Raw genomic sequence first — 19,378 nt, forward strand, 5'->3', positions numbered from 1 at the left:
ATATTTTGAAGTTTTACTTTTTTTTATTTTTTACTACATTATTCTAAATGGTTATTCTCATAATAGTTACCAATTAATGTAAAGTAATTTTTTAAATTTAAATTTAATACATATATTAAAAAAAAATGTATAAATGTATTTAAAAATATAATATGAAATATTTTAATTATATAATATAAAAATCTATAAACATAAAAGTGAACTATAGAATCAATAAATACAACAATAAAAATATATTTACACATTACAATAAAGTTTCAAAAATGTGCTGTTGTCATGAAAATGTCATTAATAAATAAATATAAATAAATAAATGAATGCATTTCTTTTTACGCGGCACAATAAAAATATAACCCAGACATTCTAGACATTTTTGACAGGTTTCATGCGATTCACCCAACTACTGCCCGTGTCATATTTATTTTTATGCTGTGAGAAATGTATGCACATAAATCAAATCAAATTAATAATGATTTAACACCTGAAACACTCACGTCGATCGAGTGTCAGTTTTCATAATATGATATATTGGTAAATTTATACTCACACTGTATTTCTGATACATTCGTACTTGTATATTTTTCTGTTGCTGTGGCAACACTGGATGTCCAAATGTTGTTCTTCAGATGCAAGTCTATTGCATTATGTAATGCTTATGTAAATCAACAGAGCTATTTGTGCATGAGCTATTTCAGCGGGCAGAAGAAACCTGAGTATTGATTGCAGGATGTTGTTCTAATAGCGGAACCCGCGCTCACAGGAGTGCCGTGTTAAATATTAGTCATTTGCTCTACGAGTCAGAAGGAAAAGGGAAAAATATCTCCCAGCCTGAATGACTCACTCTTCAGAGAACATCTTTATATATATCGTGATAAATGTGGAAGAAATTAAATTAGACTTTCGGTTCCCTCATTGTAACTCAGTAAGATCTCTTTAATATCTCACTTGTTTCTTTTTAGACCAAAGTCTCAAATTGCTCTCTGATTGGCCATTCACCAAGGACTGCAAGCAAAAATCTGAATATTTAATATGAACTGTCCCAATTTGAAAAATGAAATAATTTCAACCCAGGCTCTTTGGTAAAAATATGTCATGGTGACATTTCTGCAAAGTAATATCACGTTGCATGTTTTGCAATACTTAAAATTTTAATGTCCAGTGATTAAAAAGGTGTTCAGTTTTATTCAGAACGGATGAACATGAATATGGCAACGTTTTATTTGTATTGGTTGTTGTTATTAATTTTACTTCTCGATCAAATTTGAACATAATGTATTGCCACAAAACCTTCTGTCCAACAGTGTTAACTATAGCAATCGCAAGATAAAAACACATCCGCTGAGGCGTCCATGTCATTTTAGCTTAATTCTACAATCTTTGTACTTTGACTCATGTTTCCTGGGACTCTTACAGTGTCACAAATACAGTACAAGTTTACTACATTAGAAGAAGCATACATATGGAGCTGGTTATGTGATACATTATGGTAAAAGTGATTTGAGGTCATAACATAGTACTGTGCAAGGAACCATGCAAAAATAAGTAGTTCTTAATTGATAATCTGCCCTGTGATCATAATTTGCATCAAAAGTTATTTGTGTTTTACTGCCACTCGTGTTCAGTTGTATGTTTATGTAGGGTGACCATACGTCCTCTTTTCCCCAGACATATCTTCTTTTTGGGTCTAAAAAAATGCATCCGGACGGGATTTCTAAATTGCCCAAAATGTCCGGGATTCAACCCCTGCTCCCAACAGTCTCCATAAACCCACTCCACTTTTGTTTTAAAGCCCTGCTCTCTGTTTTCTTAATCCCGCTCCTGCTGAATTTCTGACCATTACCGTATGCAAACATTCTAATATTGCCTATAATTTTCGCACATCGATATGCAGAGTATTTAAAACACTTTGGATGGAGATCGAGCTGGATGCAGGGTTGCCAAATCCGCATTTTTTGCACAGAATTGGGCGGATTTTAAACTGTTGCGGCAGGTTGAAAACTAGTTTAGTTTTTGATAACAAAAATATGGTCACCCTAGTATAGTTATGTTTTTGGAGTTTTGTAACATTGTAGGGAAAGACTCATTTTTCCAATTAGACTGTGTTGATTAATTTGAAATTTAAATGAAAAATGAAGTAATTTGAGCTATTCTTGTTTATTGTACATCTCTCTTACTGTATGTCGACAATTGACTCATTTATGTCTATTTTTATTTCTCCTAGATACTTAAATGAAACACAACTGAGAACAGCATTATGTCTCAAGAGCAATTTCCACTCGAGGCAGTTTCAATTCACACCGCAGCTACAGCCATTATATTTAGAGTAATTCAGCTGGTAGTTGTAATGAGGTCTGTCGTACAAATTTAGAAATGTGTCTTTTTAATACCATCCATCTGTGTGACTGCATACAGCTGCGTACAGCCTTGATACCAGTCGGTGTCTAATATTGACCTCAAGTGTACTGTGATCAGGAGAAAGCTGGCAGGGTTTTCGTTCCGCCCTGGTCATGTGGTTGCGGTTAAGAGCTGCAGCAAATGAAGCTGTAAGGCTGGCAAGAGCGAGGCCCTCACGGTTCCCCTATTACATGCAGAAATGCCAGTTCTCCATGCAGGAAAGCCCCACTGACCTCAGCACAGCTTCTTCCTGCATAAGCCCACCAGCCACCGCTGCACAGGAAATTGTAAAACACAAACTGTAGATTACCTTCTCCTACAGCACCCTGCTAGGAAATAATCCACCGTTTATTGTTTACATCAACTTCCAGTAAGAGTTACATAACCACGGTCACATCTGCATTTACTCTTTGCCCCACTTGATTTTTATAAGCACAGCTTTCCAGTGGCCCACGTCTCTTATGTGGAACACATCCTCGGGCAAGGGTGGCAGGAAAAACAGCACCTCAGCGGAGCATAAATGCTGGTATAATTGTTACGTTCTTTAAGTATGATTAATTTTAACAGTCCGGTGTTCTCCGAGTTGCTTATTATGGAAATTAGTGTTATATAAGAATGGACGGGGTGGGGGGGTGCTGCATCACAATCTTACTACCCACTCAGCAGTCTTCCTAATGGAGAGGAGTGCGCACAGGCAAAAGTGTATGGGTGCACTGTTGTGGTTTTCAGCAGCCTGCTATCTCTGTGATGATGCCCTTATCTGCCCACATTATACAGGAAGCTTTATTCTCCTCACGCTTCGTGAAGCAATTATGCATCTGAATTAATGACAAGGAGGCCGTTTGCACAGCAAAGTCACTTTGTGACTGCATTTGTTTTTGGACAAATTAAGGTATTCATGTAAAAATAATGTTTTTGATGGCTTAGCGGTCTATAAGATTCTTTTGAACAGGCTCAAGGTGACACATAACCCAGGTCTGGATTTCTAAAATAAATGATTAATTTGTTCAGGCAGTTTTTAAGTTGAACTTTATAGTGCTATCTGGGCTAAGTACTTGTACTCAAGGACAAATGTTCTTGCAAAAATGGAGAAGGATCTGCAACCAACAAACAGCATATCATAGTTGTAAATAGAGAAAATACTATTTTTTCAGTCTTTCTACTATAAATCATTAATTTAACTTTTAAAGTGTTACTCGCTGTTTCCTTGTAATTGTGGAATTTACTAGCAATTTCTAAGTGAATTTACTTAGATTCAATTATTTTCAGTGTACTGGTGGTCTTTTCCTATGATTTCAAATTCTTAATTTGAGGACTTTTTATCTAAACTCATTTTATTCAATATCTTTATGCTTATTTTAATGATAAAATTCACATGGAACTTCACACGCAACATATTCATGAATAAAATCATTTTATTTTAGCCAGATGGAGAAAATATGTGGCTGCAGCATATTAAATATAATTTTCAAATACGTATATGAACCGTTTATTAATATTCCAGCCCTCATCTGCTTTCTTTGACGTGGCCATAAAAGGAAGGCAGAAAAGTGGGCCTCAGTTTACAGTGCTGGCTTTTAAATGGCATATGAATGTGAGTATATGCACAACTTAATCTGCAGGTGGTGATGAGTAAATGTCCAGCCTTCATATAAATAAGCAGCCACTTCCTGCTCCATCACAAAAGCGGGCGGCTGAGACAGGCTTTGAGAACACCTGAGCCCAGCCAGAGTCTGCAAAACATGTTGATCTGGCCTAAAAATGCACCGTTGCAGTCAGTGCGCTGGATAGAGGAACTAAAATAACTTCAGCAGAGCTCATGATTACAGACAGCTCTCGAACTGTGGCCTGATTTGTTTTCATAACTTTGCAGCTGCTCTAAAAGGGGATGCAAATGTTTTAGTGAAGGTTAAAAATGATATATCTGTTTGCTGATTTTTAAAAAATGCTCTTGTAGAGTCTGATATTAAGTATTCGTTGAGTCAAAATGTAATTGCATAGTCATTTTTATAAGCGAGAGAGGGAAAAAGAAAAGCCATGGTTCACTGAGGAGTCCCATGGCTTCAGAAGTGGTCTGTCTTCAATGAAGCTTTGGACAGTTGTAATGGACTGACAAGTGAAGTCTGATGGGGAGAAAAACTCAGCATGACACTTGTACATTATTGGCAGTTGTTCTGTTCGGTTAAACTCGGGGTTCACGGATGTATTCGGTCTTTGTCGAGATGTTTGGAATGGGGACAGGAAGGAGGATGAGCCTCGTTTCCAGCCACATGAGAGGAAATAGTCCTGTAAATGGATCGCTCTTGTGGCACTTCTTTGTACTCCCACAGTGAGTACACATTCAGACCATCAAGGAGGTTTTTGGGTCATTTCCCAGCGAAATTTATCCCACCACACCATTTGTGACAAAATGGTGCATTTGCCTTTTTGCATTTGTTTATTTTTATTTTGAAGGCTGGCCCTGTCAGTGGTCTTGCTCTTTTCTTGGAAAACCTACTTCCTGTCCTTGATGTGCTTTCAGTCTTTCAGCTTTTTGCGATTGCATGTAATATTACTAATGAATGTAATATAGGTATTGCATATCATGGTTTCCTATTGTTACCATATTTTATGCTTCACACCTGAAGTTATAAGCGACAATTGCAGAAAAAAAATGTCTACAGAACCAGCAAAAAGCAGCAATGAGAGAATCTGTATTTAAAAAAAAAAAAAAAAAAAAAAAAAGTAAAATTGGTAGACCCATATTAAATATTTTGTCCTTTCATATTGTATAAAGATGACACTAAATTTGGATTTTATTAACACAAATTTTAGATACTGTTACATTTCAGTACTTTAAAAAAAGTAATATTTAAAAAGATTTAATGAAGTCAAATGTTTCAAATGAAATCAAACTGAAACTGAATTTGTATTTTTCTAATCAAAAAATTGGAATTTCAGCAAATTTTAGTGTTTAGTCTCATTTAATTTTTTTTTTATGTGGTAGATAAAATTGCAGATGACTTGTATACAGCCGTTATGTGGTATAGTAATAACAAAAAATAAATGAATTGCAGAACACTTACATATTGATTTGTTTTCTTTACTTTAAAAAGAACTGACTGTGCATTAACAGCAAAAAAGACTGATCACATATTATTGACATTTAACAGTGATTCCATCAGTGACCTTAGACTGTTTATTTGTTGTCTAACGTATCATCTTAGTATCAAAGCCAACATTTTGTTATCGATCCAGCCATAATGCCCTAAAGATTTGCAAGAAAACCTTAAATGGATTAAGACTGCAAAAGAAGCAATGTGTGTACATGTATATCTGTATCCCTACCAATGTTGAAACTAAATCTTTGTGTTTGCTTAGCTCTATCTCTCTCTCTCATAAAAAGACATTTAATTGCATATTTCCTGTTCTTGGCATCGTGCCCTTTACCGGCTGTATGAAAAGGAGTTATACTGCTGTCTATCTGCCAGCTGCTGAGCTCAATGAAAATAACAAAACGCCCTCAACCTCTTAAAAACATTTTCCCTCTGAGGAAACACTCCACAGCCTAACTTGCAAGGAAAGAGTTTCTACAGTTTTTTTCCCTCTATGAACTGAAATGGGAAAGGAACGATGACTTGTTATTCCCATAAATGGTCATGTGGAGAGAATGAGTGGGAATATTATTCATGATTTATTCCCTGACTTCTCACCTTGTGACGGGGGCCTTTTTCCATTCTTATCTCAACTCTCACTCGCATAAAAAGGACAAATTAAAACAGAAACATCTGATAGCAATTTTCCCTCCAACTAATCGAAAGAGAATATTAGGTAAATATGATGTCGCCTTTTGCACACGGTTTAAAATTGGACGTCACAAGACCCGCTTAAATCTTACTAAGGACTCTACAGGGGTTTGAAAAAACTCCTTTAGTTCCAGACGAGGGAGATTTGTGAGGATTAGCTGTGAACAAGATAAGTCATTGGGTGCATTATTATACCTCCATTATGTAAACATGAAGTGAAACATTACAGTGGGAATCAGGTATTTGGCAGCTGCCTGCTATTTTGATTTGACTGCACGGACCAAGCCGTTTTCCACTTTTAGCAGCTGTAACATGTTTAAACTCTTTTGGTAATGGGATCTGAAGATGAATGTTCCCTCTGGGCTCATGCTTAGCTTTGCCACTGGCCGGCCGCCAAACTTTGGCCAGCATAGTTTTCCCGCACAGCCCCTGTCAGAGCGTGCTCAGTGTGTCCCGCCTCTGAGAGCCCCGAACATCCCAGCGTTGAGTAAACACATGGCTACAAACTAAAGCAGATGAATCCCTCTTGAGATACCAACAGATCTTATTAAACAAGAATGAAGGGAATGAAAAGAGGGAAACTGTAGACAAAAAAGAGCTGTCTGTCGCATTATGCCGTCTCCATCATATTTATGTTTGGTTTCGCCTGCTGCTCCTTTTTTGCATTCGTTTATCGTGATGCACGAGATGTGAAATGTATTTAGATTAGGAATGGTGTACTAGAGAGGATATATTTATAATTCTGCATGCCTCCAACAGTTCCCAGCCAGACTCATTAATCACATTGGACACATTATAAAAACTTCAAACTACAAGAGTAGAAAGGTAGATCCTCCATCCCCAATAACATTCTTAAGTAAATCATAATTCCATATCTACTGTCATCTTGGCTTTGATTCTGTTAAAAAACTTTTATGCCCCAGTTGCTGACTGTTCACTAACATGAACAGGGTTTTACTTCAGACTTTCTTTGGAACTATTAACATGACTTTATTATTTATTTTTTGCCTTTTTATATAAACTGTATTTTTTCCCTTTTTAATCTTAAAGTCACAATGAAACGGAAGTAGTGAAAGATCTTTTATTCCATATTGTGACGTATATTCTAGTGTAACAGAAAAAGAAAATTTATGAGAAAAACAATTAATAATTAAACATATGCATGAAAAAATTGGTTACAGTGAGATCAATAAAATGCATTTAGAAATTTTTATTTAAAAATGTGGCATTATACTCTAAAATAAATATTTATTGTATTTTTATAAGCCATGGCAATCAAAACAAAGAGTGATGTAAACAAATAATTAATTATTGTGAAAATTATTTTTATTTATTTTTCAAAAATTACCACCATTCTGAAGTTGAGATGCCATTTCCACCCTAACCCCAATTTTTGTCTGTTTGATAATTTAAGTTAGCAACAGTGTCAATGAAGAGCAAATATTGTGCAAAATTTGAAAATAATACAAATATTTAAATTCCAACAAATAAATATAATCCAAATCTAGCAATTAAATATAAGCCTAAATTAGCAAGACAAATTAAGAATTTTATTTAAATGGCATTAATATATATAAAAATTTAATTTCTATCACATTTTGAATGGTGATTTGTGATTTAAAAACTAAATTAAGTAAAAAAAATAATCTAGTGAGTTTTAAGTTTGTTTTAAAGTGGTCATATGACGTTGCTAAAAAGAATTTTATTTTGTGTATTTGGTGTAATGCAATGTGTTTATGCGGTTTAAGGTTCAAAAAACACATGATTTTCCACAAAATGTACATTATTGCCGACAAGTCTTAACTTTTAAAAAGAATATCTCTTTGGGTTTGAGACTTTGGTCTTTGCAACTTTAGCGATCTTATTTATGCACAAACAGCTTGTAACACTACAAAGAGAAAGGAAAATTTTAATTTGTATCATATGACATATGAGTATATTTCTTACAAGCCCATAGGGTTAAAAGTATCTATATGAAAAAACAGTCATCTATTGTGAACAAAACCACATTTACTGTAACATCAGTTCACAGGAAAGAGATGTTTCTTTTTGTTTCATGAGTCAATTTCAATTTATCTAGGATAACAGATAAAGCCTTCAGGAAACAATGTTATCAGTTATTATTATTAACAGCTGAGGAAGAAGACAGGAATGTTTAAAGTAACAGAAGTGCAAACAGATGATGAATCCGTCTGATTCTGCTAACCTGTATCACTTCCTCCTTTTCCTCAGGCTCATCCTTCCCTATGAGAGATTTACTAAAGGAGAGGAGGACAAACCCCTTCCACCTGTCAAACCCCGCAAACAAGAGGGAAGTGCTCAGGAGAGCATTGTAAAAACAAAGATGACGGCCATGAAGCGGCCAAAGGACGAACAAAAACCTCAGAGTGAAATGGATGCTTCAGCTAAAGTCCCAGAGCCGGTCAGTCTTTCATTGTGTCCTTGTAGCCTGTTTAGAAGCAACACAAAAATTTACAGTGCTAAGCACATCAATAGCAGAATTGTATGTCATTAATATCTCCAATGGGACTAAAACTTTTGAGTGACTAGTAGCACCAAAATTGGCCTTGGGTACATTACCCATTTGGAATAACTTAGACTTAAGTCTCTTATGCTCATCAAGGCTCAACAAAAACAGTAATACTGTGAAATTATTATTACAATTCAAAATAACTGTTTTGTATTTTAATATTTAAAAATGTAATATATTCCTGTGATACAAAGCTGAATTTTCAGCATCAATACTCCAGTTTTCAGTGTCACATGATCCTTCAGAAATCATTCTAATATGCTGATTTGCTGCTCTATTATCAAATTATATTGGCACTCAATTATTAATAATGGTTATTGTTGTTATTATTATTATTATCAATGTTGGAATATTAATGTTGTCTTAATATTTTTGCTTTATATTTTGTAGGAAAGAAAAGAAAAAAACAAGTGCATCCATGCTGAAAATTGTTTTTCTTTTTCTTATTCCAAACTTTTGAATGGTAGTGTATAACAGTTTCCACAAAATATTACGCAGCAAAACTGTTTTCAACATTAATAATAAGAAGCATTATTTTTTTGAAGTATCATGTTACACTAGTAAAGATTGTAGTAATGATGCTGAAAATTCAGTTTTGTGATTAAAAAAAAATGTCAAATAGAAAACAATTTAAAATATATATTAAAATAGAAAACACTTCACAATATTACTATTGTATAATTTGATCAAATAAATGCAGTCTTGGGGAGCAGAATAACTTTTTTTCAAAAACATTACAAAATAATTCTTCCAAACTTTTCACAAGTGGTGTATATTCCTGTCCAGTGTGGATGGTTTCTTAGGGCTGTCATAGAGTTGAGAGCAGGAAATGCAGAATAATAATACAGATACAATATGTGTCTGGTCCCTAAAAAGTTGGCTGGGAGAACAACCATGACAGACCACTTCAGGCAATGTGCCTTTCCTCTTCTCAACAAATAAGCTGTCACAGACGTGTGAGAATAGCGCTGTCAGGAGCAGCTGGTTTTAACATAATTATTTGGGCTGATTTGGAAGCTCTGACCGCTGCAGTACAGCATGAAAATCAAATGCTATTTGTCTGCCTGACTGCAGGTGATTTATAAGCTGTGCCCGATTCTGTTATTTTCTGTGAATCTCTGGATTCACCGAGTTCCATTTTCCATAAGCTCCCTTTGAGTTTTGTTCACAAATCAATTTGAAAGAGATGAATTTTGAAGGAAATCATGACAGTGCTCTCTCTCTTTTTTTTTGTTAATCGACAAGACATTTTGTGCACAGAGCAGCTGCGGTGGAAATGTTTTCCTATCACATCTTAGAAACCAATATGCAATGGGGCAATGCGTGCTGCAGTTTTGTTCTTATAGAAACCGTGTGCTTATTTTTATCCCTAAAAGCCAATAAATCCATGGTGATTTGCAAATGTCTCTCCAGTTAAGCGTAAATAAGAAAAAAGGAGAGCACGGCCGTGAAAGGGAATGAAAATTGAGTTATTATTTTCACATGAATAAGCAAATGATTACAGAGAAGATGAAAGGCCTGTTTGAAAATTTCTCTGGAATTGTCAAATTTAGACACATTTCAAAGCCGTTAAGCGGTCCGTATTCATTTCCACCGCACATGAAATGAGTAATAGGTTATGGTGTGGAAACAAAAAGGCCTGTTGTAGGTTCTCTTCCAGCTGCATGCCTAGCTCATCTGTCTGGTATGTTGTGTAATTTGAAAGGCCTCTCTAGATAATTGATTGTACATTGTATAAGGCAGAAAATGAAAATGGAACTCTCTGTTTGAAGCAGAGCCGATATGACAAGACTGGAGTGCCGAAAAGAGGAAAAAACACTTAAAGTAGAGTTATAGATCTCAGAGAGGAAATTTGGAGAGAGAGATGCTGGGAGTTGTCTTGGGGGCCGGCATTTCAGTGGAGTATAATCAGGGCATGTACAAATACAGGCGTGCTGCTCTGCTAAGAATCAGAGCATTGTAAGCGCTGTTAAATCAGCCCTTCCTCAGGCACCAAATACAATCAACGCAATACAATCAAGCTAACTTATAAAATTGGCGCTCACGCCGCGTTACAGCTGGCTAATTTTGCCTGCTAGTCACTGGCTGCTTGGGGCCCTAAGACATTCCTGTTAACTTGTTCATGTGTCCAAAGGGCGATAGAGAGAGCAACACCGCGGGTTAAAGATCTCCATTCACACCATGTCTTCTCAAATGGCAGCTTGGAAAGAGGCTCATTCTCATTTGAGCTTACCGAAAAAACCCCACATCTCGACACCAATTTTGCTGCGCCAGCTAAAATTTATGCTGTAGGACATATTCAATTTTAGAGCAGCATTCAAAGTTATTTATATGAAAGTATATATAAATATAATTATTCATAAATTAAACAAGAGATACAGGCTTATTTTAGTTATTATTATTATTATAGTAAAACAATAGTTCTTACTTCAAATAAAACTTAACAAATAAAACTGAACATTACAAATAACTTCAATTTATTTTATTTCAATTAGTTGCCAAAGCAACATGTCTTTTAGTTTAAACTGATGTACTAAAAATAACTAAAACTTAAACCAAAAAAAAACTGAGGTTTAAAAATAAAAAGCAACGAATAAAAATGAAAAACATCACTAAAACTTTAACTAAAATTAAAATGAAAAGTCGGAGCCAACAGCCTTGTAGGTTGTAGGTAGGGCATAAAGTGCTATTGCGCTACGAGCGTCCCGTGTTCGAATCCCGACTCGAGGACCTTTCCCGAACCCACCCCTCCTCTCTCTTCCACTTCACTTCCTGTCAATTCTGAGCTGTCCTGTCACAATAAAGGCAACAAATGCCAAAAAAAATGCATCTTATAAAAAAATGGAACATAGAAAAATAAAAACTAATTTAAAATATTTAACAAACAAATAGTAGTAAATCAATAATATAACACTGACTATGTATAGCCTTCAATTAAATTTTGTAGAAAAATTATCATGAATCATGATGACAATAATATTTAATAATAAGCATTGCTTTAGCTTATTCAAGTAACTGTTCAAGATGAGATGATAATGGTAATGGTATTATGGGCAATATCTTCAATGATTGCACAGTATTATAAGAAATGAATACCAACATTACGCTGTCAGAGTTTGACATAATACACAGCGACAGGTCTTTTAGGCTTCATTTACACTGTAAGACCTAATGCATAGATCCTGTATTGGACACACATCTGAATTTTTTTTTTATTTTATTATTTATTTATTTTTTTGTCTGTTTACATTCACTTGAAACAGCCAACTGTGTTTACATTAATACCTCGCCAAGCATTAAGGACAAGAAGAGCATTTGACTATTCATGTGTGCAGCTGCTCTTCATAGAATGTTTTACTATCAGCTTGGTACAAAATACCATTAGCATACATATTAAGGGCCCACATTATAAATTACCATAAAATAGTGCTCAAAAGTTGTCAGATAGTAGATGAAGGCAATCATGCTACTTTCAAGTCTACAAAAACAAGTTGGGACAAGCTATTTGCCTCTACGCTGCGTAATGTTTTGTATGAACGTGATTATTCACGTGTTGTTGCACATTCATCTGGGTTGAGTGAGGAAATGGAGTGAAAGAGATGAGCCAGCCTTTTATTTGACACCAGCTGATGTCAAACATCTGTGCATCTCTTCCTCCAACACTGATAATGAATGGATGGGCGGTGCATGCCTCTTCTCTGCACCGCTGTCACCACTCTGAAGTTCCGGAAAGCATCTGCTCATTAGAGACATGTGAAGTTTGTCCAAAGTGCAAACCTTGCATCATGCTCTGGATCACGAGGATGGCAGCAGGTGTCGGCTGTCTCTTTTATGCAATCATGCTGACACTGTTTTCTACTCTCATTTAAGCAGACTGCATTTAGAGGATTTTGGCATTGATTTGTTCAGCTCTGAAATGATGCAAAGCTTACACAACCTCATCTTTTATCTCATTTGTGTTAAAGAGAAGAGATATTTGCATTGGGAAAGCATTGAGGTATCAGCTTTAAGCCTGCAGCTCAGCTCCTGGTGTGCGTAAGCACAAGGTCATCTGTTGATGCACACAACTTACGTGCCTCTTGAAAAAGACTTTGATGTTGGCCATAAGCATGTAGATGCTGTTCTCACAGCATTCTTCAGCAAGTTTTTTTGAATTTTTTTTTTACAAAAGCTCATAGTTCTGAAAAGCAAGGTGTGCTCCGATTGGTCAGCTATCCAGTGCATTGTGATTGGCTGAATGCCTCAAGCATGTGACGGAAATGTTACGCCCCTTACCATACTGCGATGCGGTGTCACGGCGCGACAAAACAAAACCAATAAAAAAAAAACCTTACAAATGAGGCATTTGTTGCATCCAGTGGGGATATAATTACTGATTATAATGACTTATACTCTCTTGCGCTGCATAACGCGCCGCATAAACATAAAACCATGTCTGCATTTGTGATCTGAGAAAGGACAAACAACAAGCATTACTCTACACCGCTCAAAACTTGCATTTGAATAGTCTCGATATGAAAACATACTTACAGGCTGTGAATCAGAAGCGCCAGGTTGTCCTTGCAAAGTTGGAATTGCCCCACTTTATAGAAACAGCCTTTGTGCCACAGCAGGCATTGTAGGCTACTCTCCCAGGAAACAGTCCTCCACAAAATGGGCTGCACACACTTGAATATTTGGGTTGAACTGTTCTGGAACAGTGTTGTAAATACAACTTAACCACTGTTTTCTAGTCATGTCCTCTTTTGGAAGGCCAAACAAAGTAGTTTCGCTTTCACAACGAAACACACAGAGTCTCCACGACATGGTGCCGGCGGCGGCAACAATACTACAGCGAGAATAAAAGTTATGCATTCTTTCTTTGCATAAACATTTGGACGATGTCATGCAAATCGTCCCACACAGTGACGTAGACGTGGGCGTGTTTAAACGAGGCGTTGTAGGAGGGTGTGGATGAGTCTTAACTTTTATAAAGAATATCTCTTTGGGTTTGAGACTTTAGTCTTTGCAACTTTAGGGATCTTATCTATGCATGAACAGCTTGTAACACTCCAAAGAGAAAGGAAAACTTGAAATCGCATCATACTTTAAAATCAAATCAGAACATCTAGAACCAACTTAAGTACCACCTAGTCACAATGTTCCCAGCATTGAGCAGACTGACATTTCTTTGTATGAAATGATCTGTGGCTTTATTGAGTTTAGCTTACCTGTTGAGACGAAACTCCTCAATTTTGGTGTCTCAGTTGAAACCCAAAGATTCCATTAAATACCTTGTAAAAGCACCGCCAGTGTTTACCCTAGTTTTATCCGGTTGTCTGTTTCTGCATATTTTGCCAAGTCTTTGAATTTTGGCTTGCATTTCTGTAACTGAATCTGAATTTATTTTCAGATGTAACACATCATGCCATGGTCCCACAGTAGCTAAACACCCTCTGGCCCAAACTTTCACTAGGCTGAGCTGAAAAGAGACTGATGGATTTGAGCAGACCACTCAAAATGTTTGGATGGTGCCTGGGATGCTCAATGTTTACACTTTTGGGGAAGATAAACCCATGAATGGCATACTGAAATTGTACAGTCCAAGATACAAATCTTAAAGTCCAATTCAAACACATGAATAATAAATACATTTAGAAATTTGATCTCAAAATCTAAAAGTGTCTAAAAGCAGTTAGATATATACTGACTGGTTATAATATCAATATAATGCTCCAAAGTGAATACTGAATCCAAACGCAAACTACTCTTAAAGCATTCATGAAATCAAGGACCTTGAAACTTACTTTGAGGTAAAAACTGAATAATATCATGCCTTTTTGTCAATCATCTCAGTTTTCACCCTTCTCTTTTTACCTATTCACATTCTGGACTGCAAAAGTGTAGGCTATTTATTAGAACTATATTGACGATAAGCTTGTTAAAAAAAAAAGAAAGAAAAAAAAATCAGTATCAAGAGTTGCAGTGAGCATCTTGTGTGGCCACAAGTTGCTTTAAGTATTATAGTGCATCTCATCCTCATGGACTGCACCAGATTTGCCTTGCTGTGAGATGTTTCCCTGCTCTTCCACCAAAGCATTTGCAAGTTCTCAAACACATCTGGGGGGACATATGGTTACATGTGATTTGCCACTGCAAGGACAATCCCTGCAGCAGGACTATGGCATGTTCATGCAGGTGATTAAGAACCCGGGGCATCTTTCTTCTGGTGTTTTTTTAGAATCACTAGAAGGTCTCTTTAATGTCCTAAGTTAATGTAACTGTTCAAGTTTAGTTTTATTTCTAGAGCATGTTTAAGCATGGAACAAGGCCGACCAAAGTGCTGCACAACAAACCGTAAAATACAATAAAGAGAGAAAAATCAGTACACAAATAAAACCATACAAAATAAACACAACTAAACATACCAAACACTAGAAAAAATAGATTTTTAATAAAATACCAAACTAACACAAATAAAAAGCAATCCAAACTAAAACAAACTGGTAAGTTGTCCAGAGGGTGGGACCAGCCACTCCAAAGGCTCTAGATACCCAGGTCTTGAAGCGAGTTCTAGGGATCTGGAGATGAAATTTGACCTTAATTGCCTGTAAACTTAAACTATTCCACAGGTGCATGTGCAATAATTGTTTGTGGTTCATTGAATAAGCATAAAAAATAGTTAAAACTCTTTGCAATAAAGATCTGTAAAACTTATTTTGATACAAAAGTATCTTTAAAATATAGTAACCTGAAAAAGTTTCATTTTTGTCAGTTTCAGTTATTAAAAACTAAAATACCAATTCAAAACACTTAATTCCACGTCTTTTAATATTGTATTACCTACCTGGGGGCACCTCATGTGACTTAAAGGGATAGTTCCCCCAAAAATGAAAATTATGTCATTAATTATTCACCCTCATGTTGTTTAGATTTACAAAATTTAGATATTTTTGATGAAATCCTTTCTGACCCTGCATAGACAGTAATGCAACTGAAATGTTCAAGGCCTAGAAAGGTAATAAGGACATAGTAAAAATAATCCATGTAACATCAGTGGTTCTGCTGTATTGTTATGAAGAATACTTTTTGTGCCCAATGTCAATGCACGTTTACAAGAGTACCACGACGCATGCTGACGCATGAGTCGGTGTTCTGACATAGAACCTGTATGTGCTACACCTTGTTTCCAGTCAGAAGAATGCACACGTATGCACTCTTGTGAACGCACATTTTTTTTGCACACAAAAAGTATTGTCATAGCTTCATAAAATTATGGTCAAACCAGTGATGTCCCTTGGACTATTTTAACCACGTCCATACTACCTTTCTGGACCTTGAATGTTTCAGTTGCGTTGCTGGGTCAGAAAGCTCTCTTATTTCATCCAAAATATCTTAATTTGTGTTCCAAAGATGAACGAAGAAGGTTTTTTGGGTTTGGCATGACATGAGGGTGCGTAATTAATTGAAGAATTTTCATTTTTTGGAAAACTATCCCTTTTACTAATGTGTGCGTGTGGTTGTATTAGCATGAGAAGCAATGTATGCTTGTCCAGTTTCTTTGTGTTATTCTACCATTAAGTATGTTTCTGTGTGTCTATAGGGGATGGAGGACACAGAACAACTCCAGGAGAAGCTGTTGGAGAAGCAGGATAGTCAGCAGTACCAGGCTCTAACCCAGATGGACAGAGAAGCAAAGAGTCCTCTTTCTGAAGATGAAGGTCTACAACTAGTCATCAAGGATGAAGATCAACCTGTGCTCCATAACACATATGAGCATGCAAATGGGAATGTGTTACCCTCACTTCCACAAGATTGTGCACCACTCAAATCAGAGGATTGTGACGTGTTTCCTGTTGCTACCAAGCAGCTGCACCAAGGTCATCCTCTCCCCAACTCTCACACACTGGAGCAATGGCAGCATGGGGTGCTGGAATACAAGGTACCACCGGGTGCCCTTGCAAATGTTGAACAGTCTAGGCCAAAAGAGGGCCAAAACCAGGTGGGAATGGTGCTGCCCACTCTAAAGCAGAAACCCCTCACATCTCCAGAAATCCCACCCGAAAGGGCTGACCCCCCTAAAAAAGAAGAAGCATGCTTCAGTTTTAATCCCCTCCTCTACCCTAGGGGTAATCCTGGCATCATGTCCCCATTAGCTAAGAAGAAGATGCTGTCCCAAGTCAGTGGAACAGGACTGCGTAATAATTACCCGTATGGACCACCACCTCCATTAGTCAGTAGGAGGTTGTCCGGCAGTGGTACAGAAGGGTCATCTTCTGGACAGCAGAGCTCCCAGGCTCCTTCCGCTGCAGATACCAACATGGTGATCAAACGCCCATCAGTTATCCAGCATGCTCAAGGTTTCAAATCCAGAGGTAGTGAGGACATTAGGTCCTCAACAGAGGGCTCTCAGAAAGAGGGGTGTAATGAGGGAGAACCAATACCCCAGCCACAGCCTACCCCGATAAGAGAGCCATACCTTATAAGGGCTGACCCCCATTCCAGCATGGAGAAATCTGCTGAGGTGCCTCGTCCTGGCCAGGCTCCCAGCTTCCTGAGTGACTTTTATTCCTCACCTCACCTACACAATCTAAGCCGACAAACCGAGCTCCACCTGAGCAAGGAGCAGATAAGCAAGTACCTTAGCAGAGACGTTTACCCTCGGGACTGTGAGACCGCCCAGGGCTTCCCCCCAAGCCAGCATCCTGACAATGTGGGTTTGAATTACAGTGCCCGGATAAGTCAGAAAGAAAAGGGACCTCCTGCAGAAAGGGTAACAGAGGAGCAACCAACTGATTTGAGTCTCCCAAAATCCTCTCCACACAAACTGCCTCTTTCCACATCCTCTCTCTGTGGCATCCCACATCCCACAATTCAACAGGACATTAAAAACTCTTCTCTCTTTCAAGCAGGCAACAGTCAGAGCTCAAGCATTGACTACCATCCCAGGGCCTGTCGTGTTCCTCCCATGACCGTGTCCACATCTAAAAAGGTAACCGAATCTCACTCAAAGGTTCTGGAGAAAGCACACAACAGCAGAGGAGAAGAGACCTTGGGTTACAAGATCGATGAGATGGCTCGGCCCATTCTGAGCTCCAAAAGCAGCCCGCAGAACATCTGCACTGCACGGCCACTAAAAAGGACCGTTGAGGATTTGGAAAATGCACCGTCGGAGAAGAAGATCCGGGCTGTGACACCCTTGCACTGCTCGAAACAAAGAGATGGTCCAGGGAAACCTAGGACACCGGAAGCTGACAGCGAGTCCATGAAGCCGGCAGAACCTACTCACATGGCACACATCAGCAGTTACTCATCAGAAGGCCACAAGATCCCCTGGCACTCCCACCTGTTCCAAGGGCTGTATCCAGGGACATTTGTATCTCAGGTCCAGGACATGTGTGATAGCTTGGGCTCCCACATTACCCCAAGTTACTCCCATCCACTGCAGTACTTGAAGAACCAGGCTGTTCTGTCACCACTCATGCCACCCTTCGCTATTCATTCCTTAATGATGCAAAGACAATTCTTGGCCGCCAATCCCGCTCACATTTACAGGCACCAAGTGGGAACCTCATACGGGGACATTCTGCACCCTGGCCTCTACCCCATGTCAGCCCTTCACCCCCAGCCGGCTTTCAGTCCCTCTCAACTCTCTTCAGTGCATCCCAGCACTAAACTTTCCTAGGTGATGCAGTCTGATATTCCCTGGCTGGACGCACACAGCCCATGCTTAACTCAGACTTGATGCTCCCCAGAAAATCCCATCAAGCATGGTCACACTATGTATCCAGCGAATAGCAGTGTTTTATAAACGCTTTAACACGGGAGAAGTTATTTCTGTTATTTACCTTCTTGCCACTCAAGTTTATGATTTGCACATTTCTTTGAATAGGGGCCAACTGGGCTGATCGTGGCTTGTTCTCACCGCACTGTTTGAAAGTGTCAGTTGGCTTGTTCGAAAACATGTTGCCTTGGCACAGGTGCCCAAGTGGAGATGAGCATGAGCACGAAGGCACCCAAAGGAAAGTCGAGTGACAAATCAGTGCAATGCAACAGTGCTATTTCAGTCCATTCTGAGAGCTCTTTTGTCTGAAACACTATGATACGATAATGCAAGATCTGCCTGGGTAAATGTTGGACCTTTTCACATGACTGTATGTTTTTGTTGCTGTTGTTATTTTTTTTATATATAAATGTAACAGTGTGGTAGTTTTATATGTTTATTTTTCAATCCTACAAGGGTTAAGCAATGAGATATCACATTTGATAAAGACGCAAAAAAGAGACCCAAGTATTGCAGTTTGGTGTGTTACACAGTTACATGTAAATAAACAAACTAAGCTTTCCTTGAAGGAATCTTAAATGTCAGTGATACAATGTGCTTCACAGGCTTCTTTGACCACTGTCTGCTGGCTCCCTTTCAGCTCCTCTCACGCCCAGCCAAACTCGCTCCTAATCACCAGAGCAATGTGGAATGGGTTTTTTCAAATGTAGGACTAAGGTGCTTGTACATAACCTTCACAAACTGAATGCATTTTGTATCATGTCCACTCGCTACTGTAATTTCTGATTGCTCTGAACTGCGGGGCTAAAGAGCGATTTGGACGGTGAGAGGATAAAATGCAGGACTACTTAAGTGTCAGAAAGTGAGTTTTGTATTTGCTGGTGTACACTTGTGCTTGCTTACTCA

The 19,378-nt window shown here is 37.9% G+C and overlaps 1 protein-coding gene across 1 annotated transcript in view; it reads left to right on the forward strand.

The window, feature by feature from the left end:
• LOC109088376 (AT-rich interactive domain-containing protein 5B-like) overlaps window positions 1–19,044 on the forward strand; it is a 107,108-nt gene extending 88,064 nt beyond the window's left edge. The window contains exons 9-10 of the mRNA XM_042735079.1: window positions 8,412–8,601; window positions 16,292–19,044. Coding sequence (XP_042591013.1) covers window positions 8,412–8,601; window positions 16,292–18,373 — 2,272 coding nt within the window. The 3' untranslated portion in view covers window positions 18,374–19,044. The remainder of the gene's footprint in view (window positions 1–8,411; window positions 8,602–16,291) is intronic.
• Window positions 19,045–19,378: the final 334 nt, after the last annotated feature.

The sequence above is a fragment of the Cyprinus carpio genome, chromosome B12, assembly GCF_018340385.1.
Source record: "Cyprinus carpio isolate SPL01 chromosome B12, ASM1834038v1, whole genome shotgun sequence".
Taxonomy (NCBI): domain Eukaryota; kingdom Metazoa; phylum Chordata; class Actinopteri; order Cypriniformes; family Cyprinidae; genus Cyprinus; species Cyprinus carpio.